At 32.0% G+C, this 12,194-nt stretch overlaps 3 protein-coding genes across 3 annotated transcripts; all 3 read left to right on the top strand.

Moving 5' to 3' along the window:
- The first annotated feature begins 3,425 nt into the window (after positions 1–3,425).
- LOC131605826 (protein MAIN-LIKE 2-like) lies at positions 3,426–4,847 on the top strand. Its single transcript, XM_058878136.1, has 4 exons — positions 3,426–3,608; positions 3,734–3,751; positions 4,064–4,402; positions 4,500–4,847. The coding sequence occupies exons 1-4, from the start codon at positions 3,426–3,428 to the stop codon at positions 4,845–4,847; spliced, it is 888 nt and encodes a 295-aa protein (XP_058734119.1).
- A 2,315-nt stretch (positions 4,848–7,162) lies between these two features.
- On the top strand, positions 7,163–7,525 carry LOC131605825 (auxin-responsive protein SAUR32-like). The gene has a single exon (XM_058878134.1). It carries the CDS (start codon positions 7,163–7,165, stop codon positions 7,523–7,525), a length of 363 nt encoding a protein of 120 aa, XP_058734117.1.
- A 2,391-nt stretch (positions 7,526–9,916) lies between these two features.
- LOC131605824 (uncharacterized) lies at positions 9,917–10,786 on the top strand. The gene is made up of 2 exons (XM_058878133.1): positions 9,917–10,613; positions 10,692–10,786. The coding sequence occupies exons 1-2, from the start codon at positions 9,917–9,919 to the stop codon at positions 10,784–10,786; spliced, it is 792 nt and encodes a 263-aa protein (XP_058734116.1).
- The last annotated feature ends 1,408 nt before the right edge of the window (positions 10,787–12,194 follow it).

Raw genomic sequence — 12,194 nt, 5'->3', positions numbered from 1 at the left:
ACATAGTGATACAAACTGTCCTGATGCGATTGTGCAGAGTGGACCTATTTGTGAATAAAAAAGATAAAGTAAATTATGGATTAAATGATACTCTTTTTTTGCAACGATAGGCTAATATTGAACCTACACCGTATTGAATCTATGGCTGCTCCATAACACATAAATATACACCACTAAAAATTAAAATACAATCAATATTACATAATTTGTTTTAAAAAATAAATATATCAAAATAATTTTTATAAAAGAATATTCATAATAGTTTCAAATTTAAATTTTTATTAAAATTTTAATATCTAAAAAAATTACAGCAGAAAGATAAAATACTTTAAACAATATTTTATGAAAAATTATTTAAATCAATTTTCATTTGATGATTTTTAAAATAAAAGTCTTTAAAAAATGTTTTTTAATAAAAATATATAAAATTATAAAAATTATTATAAAAAAAGTTGACACAAACATATCCTTAATGATGCCATCGGACAAATTCATTGATGATCAAATGACAAATATCTTGACTGAATTATTCAGAGTTTAAATTTTAAAATAAAGAATTAAAAAAAAATTAATTGAGTGGTAGAGTTTATCCTATAAACTCTCCTGTAAAGTAGCGTCAGCTATAAAATAGCATTAAGGTTGATAAAGTTATCTAATTTAAAAAAAATATCTTAAAAATGATTTTAATATAAGTTGTTTAAATATAAATTATAGTCAACACGTGTAAATTTATAAGTATAACTATAAAAACAACCAGTGAGAAATATATGCAAAGGTGAGACAGTTGAAACTTTAGTGATCTATATATATATATATATATATATATATATATATATATATATATATATATATATATATATATAAAGAGTTTAACTCTAGCAAACACAGCAAGTTAGTAGTCTTTCTTGCTTTCCCTCTACGACTGTTTAACTGTGGTGGACTTTTTGAGATGGATTTTGTGAAGAACTGTAAGAGAGTATTGAGAAGAAACCAGAGCATGCATGCAGAGGAAAGTAGCGGAAGCTATTACAAATTATCTTCAGAGACAAGGCACAAAAAGCAAAAAGACAGTCATAAGAAACCACCACATGGTTGTGTTTGTGTCTATGTTGGAGATGAGAGACAGAGATTCATAATCAAGATCAACATATTCAATCACCCTTTGTTCAAACAATTTTTAGAAGATGTTGAGAATGAATATGGATATGGAAAAGATGGTCCTCTTTGGCTTCCTTGCAACCTTGACATGTTTTGTAAAACACTTGTGGAGATACAAAATTCTTTTCGAAAGAGTGAGAATTTTCCATAAATCAAATACCAAATGTTCAGTGTCAATTATCAGCTTATAATGTAATTAAGTTGGACATATATGTAAACAGATTCTTGTTTTTTTAATGATATATCTATTTGTTTTCTTTTTTATGATACGTGTTTATTTAATTTTTTATGATATGTGTTACTTTTAAGTTTTTCGGAGTTTGTTAAACTCATTGTCACTTCATATTGCTGCTTTATCTGAGATTTATAGATATAATTCTCTAACACCTAATTTAATTTTTTATTTTTATTTTAAATAAAATAAAATTCCCCTATATCAATAAATATTAATCTTGTTTGTTATACCTTAAAATTATTTTTAAAATATTATAAGTTTTTTTTATACATATTTTTTTAAAATAAAAAGATTAATTTTGACATCTTATAATATTTTAAATTATAAGATGTCAATATTAAAAAGTATATTACTTTTTAAAATTTTAAAAACATCACATATTTTTTAAGATATAAACGCTATTTTTCAAAGGACAAAACTTAGGTAAAATTCTTCATTCGAGGTTCTTACTATTTTTTAATGAAAATATGACAAATGTACTTAAATATATTTTAGTGAGTGAAAATAGAAGAAATTTACATAAGTGTAAGAGAAAATTATACACTTGTCATTATGAATAAAACTCTTCAAAAAATACCTTTTAACAGACCCAATAATATTGTATTATGAATAAAATTAAACCTAAAAAAAACAACTCCATTTAAATTTCTCGATTATTTTCATCCAATCATTCCTTTTTTTAAAATCCTCTTACCTCTTATTTTTCGAACTTCTTGACAGATGTCTAAAAGTACTAGAAAAAAACAATAATAATAAAAAGTGAAGACTCCAATACCCTTATATTTGGTTGGGTATTGGTACATTTTTCCAATCAAACGAAGATATTCAATGCCACATCATTTTTTAATATTATTTTATTTTTTAAAAATTAAAATCTTAAATCAATTAACATTAAGAGTACCGGTACCTAACTAAAGCTACTAAAGAATTTACCATAATAAAAATGACAAAATTTATTAGATGTTTTATTATGTGTAAAAAAAAAAATGTAAAAATGACATCTAAAAAGAAACTAAAACTCTAAAAGAGTGTAGAATTTACTAGGAAACAAATGAACGTAATAACTTGGTAAATAAAGTCACTATGGGATCTTCTGCTAGTTGGGTGGTGAAATCCATAGCGGGCCGAAACAAATTTAAACAGTACACTGTATTAGAGTGCCTTTTTATACCAACCTCAAATTTTGAGAATTTAATTTGCTACTCCCAAATTGTATCTTACACTCCCTAAATTCAACTAAAAGATCATAATATTTTTGCGAAATTTTCTACCATTTTCAAAATTCATTCAAACCAAACGAAAATTTTAAAATCTCTCATGCGATATCAGAAATTTAGAGGATTTATCAGAAGTTCTTGAAAAAGTGAGTAATTTACCAAAAATGATAAAATTGTCACAAATTTATACTAGAAATTTCAAAATCTCTCTGATGATACCAGGAATTTCTAGGATCTATCGGAAATTCTTGAAAAAGTGAGTAATTTATCAGAAATTATAAAGTTGCCGGAAGTTTATACCAGAAATTTTTGGAAATGTCAAAAGTTTTAACTAGAAATTATGAAATTTTCGGAATTTTTTACCAGCAATTTTGAAAATTCCGGATTTTTGTGAATTCATTTGTGTCGGAAATTTTAGAATTTCGGGTAGTTCATTTTTTTTTGAAAATTTCCAAAAATTTCATAATTTTCGGTAATGCTTAGATACTTGGAAATAGACCTTCGTTTACTGATTTTTGTCATTTTATCATTTGCAGTGAGGACCAGTTACCGGCTGGACGAGTAGCTCCAACCGGTTCTCAACAAAAATGATTGGTTGAGTAGTCCCAAGCTCAATTCCGCACACCACGATGCGTAGCAGTTAGAGTTGATGTTGAGCATGTTGTTGATGAGGTACCTGTTGCTAATGAGGTATCTGTTGTTGACGAGGTACCTGTTGTTGATGCGGTACCTGTTGGTGTGGAGGTGGTCGTTTCAAATGTGATACCTTTTACAAAGAAGTGTCAGTTACAGATGTGGAGGTTGCTGATGAAATGATGCCTCCCAAAGATCCTATTGCTAATGATGATACTCTTACTATTGATGATACAAACGTTACGATTTGTGCTTCTACATATTCATTTGATCACACTGATGAAGCGTTCCCGAGAGGACCTAATGATCAATCAGTGTTCACGGAGTATGCTGACCATGTGGCATATAGATTATGGCACATAGAGGTGTATATATATATATATATATATATATATATATATATATTTATGTTTAACTTCATTTTATTTATTATTATTGTATGATGTGTTGAAAGTTCTATGATAGTTTCTTAACTTTTATTTTGTTACAGGACTGTCTGGCGTTGAAGGTGACATCCCACAATTCAAAGATGAAGAACTTCCCACGTCGTTCAATGCCTCAATAGTTTAGGGGTATTATTGTTGATTTTGGTCTCGTAGAGTTTGTTGACTGCGCACTAACCATTCTTGACGCTTCACTTCTGACTGGTTTTGTTTAGTGATGGCACAAGGAGATATCTTTCTTTCATCTTCCATTTGGGGAGATGACTATCACTTTGAATGGGGAGGAGATCTCCTCCTTGTTCCATCTCCTAATCATTGATAGATTCTTTATTACTCATGTTATTAACTAGAATACAACATGTATAACGATTGTTCAGGATTTGAGAGTCATTAAGGAGTCCATGCTAGAGGAGTTTAAATTCAACAGGGGAACTCACATTTGGATTACTTGGCTTCGGGATTTGTACCACAACCTTGTGGAGGCACATAAGTATGAGACTGCCGCTAGGACGTACATGCTACATCTAGTAGCATGTATTCTCTTTGTGGATAAGTCTCGTGTTTATAATGATGCTCAGTACTTGTGGTTGTTCAGTAGCGTTGAGCATACTAGTTGGGCTTGGGGGTGCACTCCATTGACCATCCAATATACAACATTTGGAGTTGCGAATGTCTTTGAAACCCGACAACTTGCTGGTTATTTGTGTATATTCCAGGTATACTAGAAAATATTATTTGGTGTTTAGTTCTTATTTGATTGTTATTTGTAATTTTTCTTAAGTATTATTTGTTGTGTTTGTCTTCTTTTATCAGTGTTGGATATATGAGTATTTCTCCATCATCTGTGATAGAAGGGTGCATCATACCGCTGCTGGAGCCCCACGGGTGAGGAGATGGAAGGCCAGGAAATCTCATCCAAGTAGTTTTGTAGAGTACACGAGGAGGCTTGATGCTCTGAGATTAGTGGATGTCATATGGACACCATACAGAGATCACAGGATCCACCATGAATTTGACGAGTCTTATTTATATTCAAGTAATATGAGGTGGGAGACCTTAGTGGCTAGACACTTGCCTGAGAGGTGTCTACAACACTATAAGTATGTCCAGGACATCCCACTACTAGTTTCGAATGTTCCAGCTAGGGGCATTGACAAGTGATTTCAGAGTAACATCATCAGCTCTACCCGTGCCATTGGAGATACGGTGAGGGTTTAGTATGAATCGTAGTGTGAGCATGGTTACCTGGAGTGGCACCTCACTATGTCACACCTTCGCATAATTCCACCTGTTGATTGTACGGATGATGTCTGACCTTTTTAAATTGAAGTGCCTTTTGATGCTGGGGTACCGGTTGATGATGTGCCTCCATCGCCACCTCTACCAGACACATATTACCAGGAGTGCATGCAAATTATAATTATTATTATTATGGATAAGTTCATGGGTTTAGTAAATCCATATGGCGAGGTTTTTACTGGATTATCTCGGGTAGCACACATAGTCAATTAAGGGCATATTGTGTTATTTAATTTTACAGTTGTATTATTTGTATTTTTTTGACTCAGGCTACTTACCATCACCATACCTTTTATTGTATAATATTTTAACAATTAGATGTTTTGAAGGTGAACATAACTTAAAACATTACATTAAACATAAATTAAAAATAACGAAATATGAAAACCTAGACACTACTTGATGATTCTGGATGTTTCAACATCTTGATTATATCATCGATAGATCTTAAAATATTTGCATCAAACTCGATCGATCCGTTAGTTAGTCTGCTATGAAATGATCTCTACATGACCGTCAAATCCTCATCGGTCTTGAACTCAATAAAGTTATATTTTACGCTTCCATTAGTATCTATCCAATCTTCATGAAACCCGATCTTTCTCATCTTTTTGTTATCATTATCAAGCAACAACTCATTCAACATGGATGTAAAGTTGGCGAGAGATGTGGTGCCATTCAGAAGTCGAAAGTCAACTGCAGGTTTATCTCCGTTGAAGTACACTTCTGCCTTAATAAAAAATTGAGGAAGAGAAATTTTGAGATGTTTTTCTCAACAACATATGACCCCTATTTATACAACTTTGGATTCATTCTAGACCATAGAAAATTGTCGGTGCAATCACTGTCGTACAAAACTGCGGCAAAATTATAATTGTTAAAAAATTTGAGTTACAGAACTATAGAAAATTTCACATTTGCATTAAATTTCCTATATAAAATAGTAAATTTCATAATTTCTGAAATAAATTGTCACTTACTAAAAATTTCAAATAAACTTTCGGAAATTTAGTGATTACCGAAAATTTCGTTCGGACAATTGGTTCCATTTTTTACTAGAGACACTTTTAGCATTATCAAAATATGGGAGAGTGTCAGATTCAACTTGAGACTGCCAAGTTAAAATCTTTGAAATTTTCAACCAAAATTAAAAGTATACTAAGGAAAAGGAAATAAATAAAATTGAAGTGGGACTCTCAGAAACAACATCCATAATTCCAATTAATTTCTTCGAATAATTTCCCCGCCTCACCCAAGTTCCCACATCAAATAAGTTGTCATGGGGTGGATATTAGCCTGATTACACATACACATTTGAGCCAATGATATATTCTCCTTAATGAGTCAAATTATCTCATGACGACGCGAAAATGTCTCATCGAGAGTTGCAACAGTAATGGTACCTGTGATGTAGGAGTGGATCAACGGTGGAATAGGACCATATACCTTATCTCTACCACTCGCGATGGTCTTTGGCATACCATGAAGCTTGTAGACTTCAGAGAGAAACATAGCAGCAAGCATAGTAGGAGAAAAAGCAGTAGGTAATGCAAGGAAATGATCATATTTTGACAAGCAGTTCACAACCACCCCATATAATGGTTTTTTCTTGTGTCGATGGGAAATGTGTGATGAAATTCATACCAATGTCCTCCCAAATCTGAGCCGAAATGGGAAGGGGATTGATATACCCATATTACTTTTAAGTGGATGTTGATGCATGATTTTAGGAGATTAAGAAAAATAGAAAAGAAATTTAAAACATAATTGTTAACAATCACGAGCTGAAATGTTGTAACAACAACAACATCAGATGTAGTACTTGAGACAGTCTGTCAATTTTCTTATGGGCTGATATCCTATAAATTCTCCTGTAAAGTAGCGTCCACTATAAAATAGCATTAAGGTTGATAAAATTATTTAATTTAAAAAAAAAACATCTTAAAAATGATTTTAATATAAATTGTTTAAATTAAAATTATTTTCAACACGTGAAAATTTATAAGTATATCTATAAAAACCACCCGTGAGAAATATATGCAAAGGTGAGACAGTAGAAACTTTAGCAATCAATATATATAAAGAGGAGTTTAACTCTAGCATTAGTAAACACAACAAGTTAGTAGCCTTTCTTGCTTTCCCTCTACGACGCTTTAATTGTGGTGGAATTTTTTGAGATGGATTTTGTGAAGAAGTGTAAGAGAGTATTGAGAAGCAGCAAGAGCATGCATGCAGAGGAAAGTTGCAGCGGACGCTATTACAAATTATCTTCAGAGACAAGACACAAAAAGCAAAAAGACAGTCATAAGAAACCACCACATGGTTGTGTTTGTGTCTATGTTGGAGATGAGAGACAGAGATTCATAATCAAGATCACCATATTCAATCACCCTTTGTTCAAACAATTTTTAGAAGATGTTGAGAATGAATATGGATATGGAAAAGATGGTCCTCTTTGGCTTCCTTGCAACCTTGACATGTTTTGTAAAACACTTGTGGAGATACAAACTTCTTTTCGAAAGAGTGATAATATATCATAAATCAAATACCAAATGTTCAGTGTCTTGTCATTGTAACAGCTTGAGTTGTGTTGCCAATTACCAGCTTTTGGTATAATTAAGTTGTACATATGTAATAAGTTTCTTATTTTTTTTTTAATGATATATCTATTTCTTTTCAATTTAATGATACATGTTTATTTAAATTTTTGTGATGTGTGTCTTTTAAGTTTTTTTGGAGTTTGTTAACCCATTGTCACTTCATATTGCTGCTTTACCGGAGAGTTTATAGATGATAATTCTCTAACACCTAATTTAATTTTTTTTTAAAAAAATAAAATAGAATTCCCTTATATCAATAGATATTGAACTTGTTTGTTACTTAAAATCGTTTTTAAAATATTATAAGTTTTTTTTTTATATTTGTTTTTTCTAAATAAAAAAATTAATTTTAACATTTTATAATATTTTAAATTATAAGATGTCAAAATTAAAAAGTATATTATTTTTTAAAATTTTAAAAATATCACATGTTTTTCAAAATATAAACGCCACTTTCCAAAATTTACTCCTTCAAAACTCTTCAAAAGTCAACTTTTAAACAGGTCCAATAATATTGTATTATGAATATTAAACATAAAAAAAAAACAACTCCATCTAAATTTCTCAATTATTTTCATCTAATCACTCCTTTTTTTTTAAAAAAAAAATCCTGTTACCTCTTCTTTTCCGAACTTCTTAACAAATTCTAAAAGTACTAGAAAAAAAAACAATAATAATAAAAAGGGTTAAATACGTTTTTAGTCCCTATAAATATGCGACCCTACATTTTTAGTCCCTATAAAAGTTTTCTTTAATGAATGATCCTTATAAAATTATTATGCACCTAATTTCAGTCCCTACTGTTAAATCAATGTGTATTTTAGAATGATTATTTTGGAGACATGTTCATAATGTTTTAAAACGTTCCTAGAAAAAAAGAAATTCAAAATTTAATTTTTAAGTTGAGATTTTTATTAGTTTAATCATTATTTTTTGAAAATTTGAAAAATTCATATTTAATTCTTCTCATTTTAAAAAATTATAAAACTTAGTATATAGATATTTTACAGTATTTTAAACATATATAAAAAAATTATTCAAAAATTTAAAAATTAAAGAATAATTAAACAGTTTTTAAAATTTTAAAAAATAGCAGGGACTGAAATTGCATGCATAAAAATTTTAGAAGGACCATTTATTGAAGGAAAATTTTATAAGGACTAAAAATGCAGGGTCACATATTTATAGGGACTAAAAACGTATTTAACTCTAATAAAAATGACAAAATTTATTAGTTGTTTTATTATGTGTAATAAAAAGTAAAAATGACATCTAAAAAGAAACTAAAAGAGTGTAGAATTTACTAGGAAACAAATGAAGGGATTTTTTTATGCATGTACCATCTTTTTGCAACTTTATACCCAATATGCCATATTTTTGGAACAAATTTCCAATATACCATGTTTTCAAGAAAGTCTCGTTATTGGTATAAAACCTCCGCCAATTGGATGGGCGGAGGTGTGTCAACTTTTTTGGATCCGCCAATGGGAAGGGCGGAAGTGTTTAAATTTTAAGAGGCTCCGTCCATTGCTATGGCGGAAGCCTTAAAACGTATTTTTTTTTCTAATTCTAATTTTTGAATTAATATATGTTAATTATTTTTTGTTTTAAATATAAAAAAGAATACAATTAATTTTTTTAATTTTAAAATAAATTGAATTAAAATATATTAAATAACATTTATATAAATAAAATACTTTTAATTGATAAATTAAGTTAGAATGCAATTAAGTAAAATAAAATTACAATAAAGTAAAGTAAACGGTATTTAATTGCCACCTCGACCCGGTCGGCATAATCGTTGGGTGGTTCCACAATAAGGAGGATGTCCATCTCTCGTACTTCTTCTACGAGGCACTTCATCATTTGCAGGTTGAGTAGAAGGACCTATCTCATATCCGCGATCATATAATTCTTCGACCATTTCTTCATTGATAAAATCAGTCGTTGTCGCACTACCATAACTCAATCTGGTCCCCTCGTTATTCCAATCCTGTTGGGTGGTGTTATGCATTGAGGTTTGCATGTTGACAAAGTTTTCTTGTGAAGAATTTGGGGTAAATTGTTGTGATTGAGAAAAAGGCATTTGTTGTTGGGGGGTTTGGTAGTTGTGGCATTGTGGTTGGTTGTAAGATGTAGATGGGTTATGTTGGATAGTGGTATGTTGCGTTTGGGTGTATTGGGGTGTTTGGTAGTGGTGTTGGTAGGTTGTGAGAATGGTGTTTGTGGTTGGGTGTATGAAGTATATGGGAGATAGGCATTATGAACCCACTACATAGTTGTTCAACAACTATGTTCAATCAGGATCATAGGCAACTTAGCTCTCAGATAATGTGTCAACATTTAATGCCACTTGTTGATAAGGACCCTTCAACTAAGGTGAGCGTCTGTATCAGTGAGATTGTGTCTGAATTCAAATTTACTCCGTCGTACAAGAAAACATGGATTGCAAGGAATAAGGCTATCGAACAGGTATACGGTAACTGGGAGAATTCATACAATGAGCTGCCACACTACTTGTTAGCTCTCAAGAAATTTATTCCTGGTACAGTGGTAGAAATGCAAACACTTCCCGTATACACAGATGACGGAACTGTTGTCAATGGAAAACAAATTTTCCATCGACTTTTCTGGGCATTCCAACCAAGCATAAAAGGGTTTGCATATTGCAAACCTATACTTCAAGTTGATGGTACCTGGTTATATGGTAAGTACAAAGGCACCCTACTAATGGCGGTTGCTCAAGATGGAAACAGTAATATCTTTCTAGTTGCTTTTGCTCTTGTGGAGGGGGAGACCGCGGATGGTTGGGGTTTCTTTCTAAAGAACTTTAGAATGCATGTAGCCCCTCATCCTGGCTTGTGTTTGATTTCAGACAGGCATGCATCAATTGAAAGTGCTTACAATAATCCAGAGAATGGTTGGCATGAGCCTCCATCTGTACATGTCTATTGTATCAGACATATCGCACAAAATTTCATGAGGGAGATCAAAGACCGTACCCTCCGAAAAAAAGTTATCAACATGGGTAAGTATATATTTCCTATTATTATGTTTGATAAATTGTATGTATATGTTAGTAACCAATTTTTTTTGTAATAATCAGGGTACGCTTTGAACCAACCAACATTCCACTACTACCGAAATGAAATTGGTATGGCTAATGGTGATGCTTTAAGATGGCTAAACAATATTCCATAGGAAAAGTGGACGAGGGCATTTGATGGAGGTCGACGTTGGGGTCACATGACAACAAACCTAGTGGAATCGATGAACTCGGTATTCAAAGGCACACGTAATCTACCTATTACTGCATTGGTGCGTGCAACATACTATAGGATGGGAACATTATTTGCTGAAAGGGGTGCTAAGTGGAATGCAGTACTGAGTTCTGGACAAACATTTACAGAAAGTTGTATGAAGGTGATGAAAGAAGAAACGGCAAAATCCAGCACACATCAAGTAAGAATATTTGACTATAACCATAACACTTTCAGTGTGAAGGAGACAATGGACCATGGTGAAGGAAAGCCTATGGGAGATTACAAGGTAAAACTAAGAGATCTTTGGTGTGACTGTGGAAAGTATCAAGCTTACCGTGTTCCTTGTTCACACGTTATTGCTACATGTTCTGTGGTGCGCCAAGACGCTTATGCTCTACTGTCCGACGTTTACAGAGTCGCAAACTTATTCGGTGTTTACAGCACAAGTTTTCCATTACTACCATTAGATGAGTATTGGCCCTCCTTTGAAGGAGATCAAATTTGTCACAATCCATTGATGCGGAGGAACAAGAAAGGCCGTCCGGTGAGCTCACGTATTAGAACAGAAATGGACAGGTATGATAAGTTGGAGAGAAAATGTGTGTTATGTCGTCTTCCTGGTCACAACCGAACTAATTGTCCAAATGTTGGAACCAGTAATAACTAGTGTTTTATTTTGTTGTTAAATTGTATGCACCATTATTAATACAGTGTTTTCAATGATTTAGTGACGTTTAATGACAACATAGATCTTTCGCATTTAACATAAATAACATTACAATTACGACAACACAGATCTTTCGCATATAACATAAATAACATTACAATTACGACAACAATAAACATCAACATTCAAATTCAACAACATTAGTTGATCTAAACAAACATAATTACCAAACACATCAACATATCTAGGAGATTACCACCGTCAACACAATATCATCTGGTCCTAACATCATCATGAGGACACAAGCATCATTTACCACGGGCCTCCAAGAACGAGTTACTCCATTTGGGCCAAACACTTTAACCGACCTTTCAATTTTCCTAATCTTTTCACCCTCAACGATGTGCTCATCTAACCAGCGGAGCAAGTGCCTCTGAAGATGCTCAAAGGTCTGTGTGTTCCAAAGTGTGATCTTCATTGGAGGCTTTACTGCCGAAAATATAACATGTGCATCTCTTTTCATCATGGGAAACGTTGGAAACATTGTGGCAGTGGTGAGTGTTCTGAGTATCAACTCAGAAAGACAGTGCTATTTATAAGGACAATGTTGAAATATAAAATAATAAAATAATCAAAAGCTCCGCCCATTGCAGTGGCGGATCTGAAATTAAATAATAAA

Source organism: Vicia villosa, linkage group LG5 (genome assembly GCF_029867415.1).
Source record: "Vicia villosa cultivar HV-30 ecotype Madison, WI linkage group LG5, Vvil1.0, whole genome shotgun sequence".
Lineage (NCBI taxonomy): Eukaryota > Viridiplantae > Streptophyta > Magnoliopsida > Fabales > Fabaceae > Vicia > Vicia villosa.
Note: the sequence above shows the minus strand (reverse complement) of the source record. Positions and strands in the feature narration are given on the sequence as shown.

Bases quoted from the DNA above. Each gene is read 5' to 3' on its own strand.
- LOC131605826 (XM_058878136.1), top strand. From the start codon at position 3,426: ATGCCTCCCAAAGATCCTATTGCTAATGATGATACTCTTACTATTGAT. The intron at 4,403-4,499 runs GTATACTAGAAA...TTCTTTTATCAG, and splicing joins GTTATTTGTGTATATTCCAG to TGTTGGATATATGAGTATTT.
- LOC131605824 (XM_058878133.1), top strand. From the start codon at position 9,917: ATGTGTCAACATTTAATGCCACTTGTTGATAAGGACCCTTCAACTAAG. The intron at 10,614-10,691 runs GTAAGTATATAT...TGTAATAATCAG, and splicing joins AAAAAAAGTTATCAACATGG to GGTACGCTTTGAACCAACCA.
- LOC131605825 (XM_058878134.1), top strand. From the start codon at position 7,163: ATGGATTTTGTGAAGAAGTGTAAGAGAGTATTGAGAAGCAGCAAGAGC.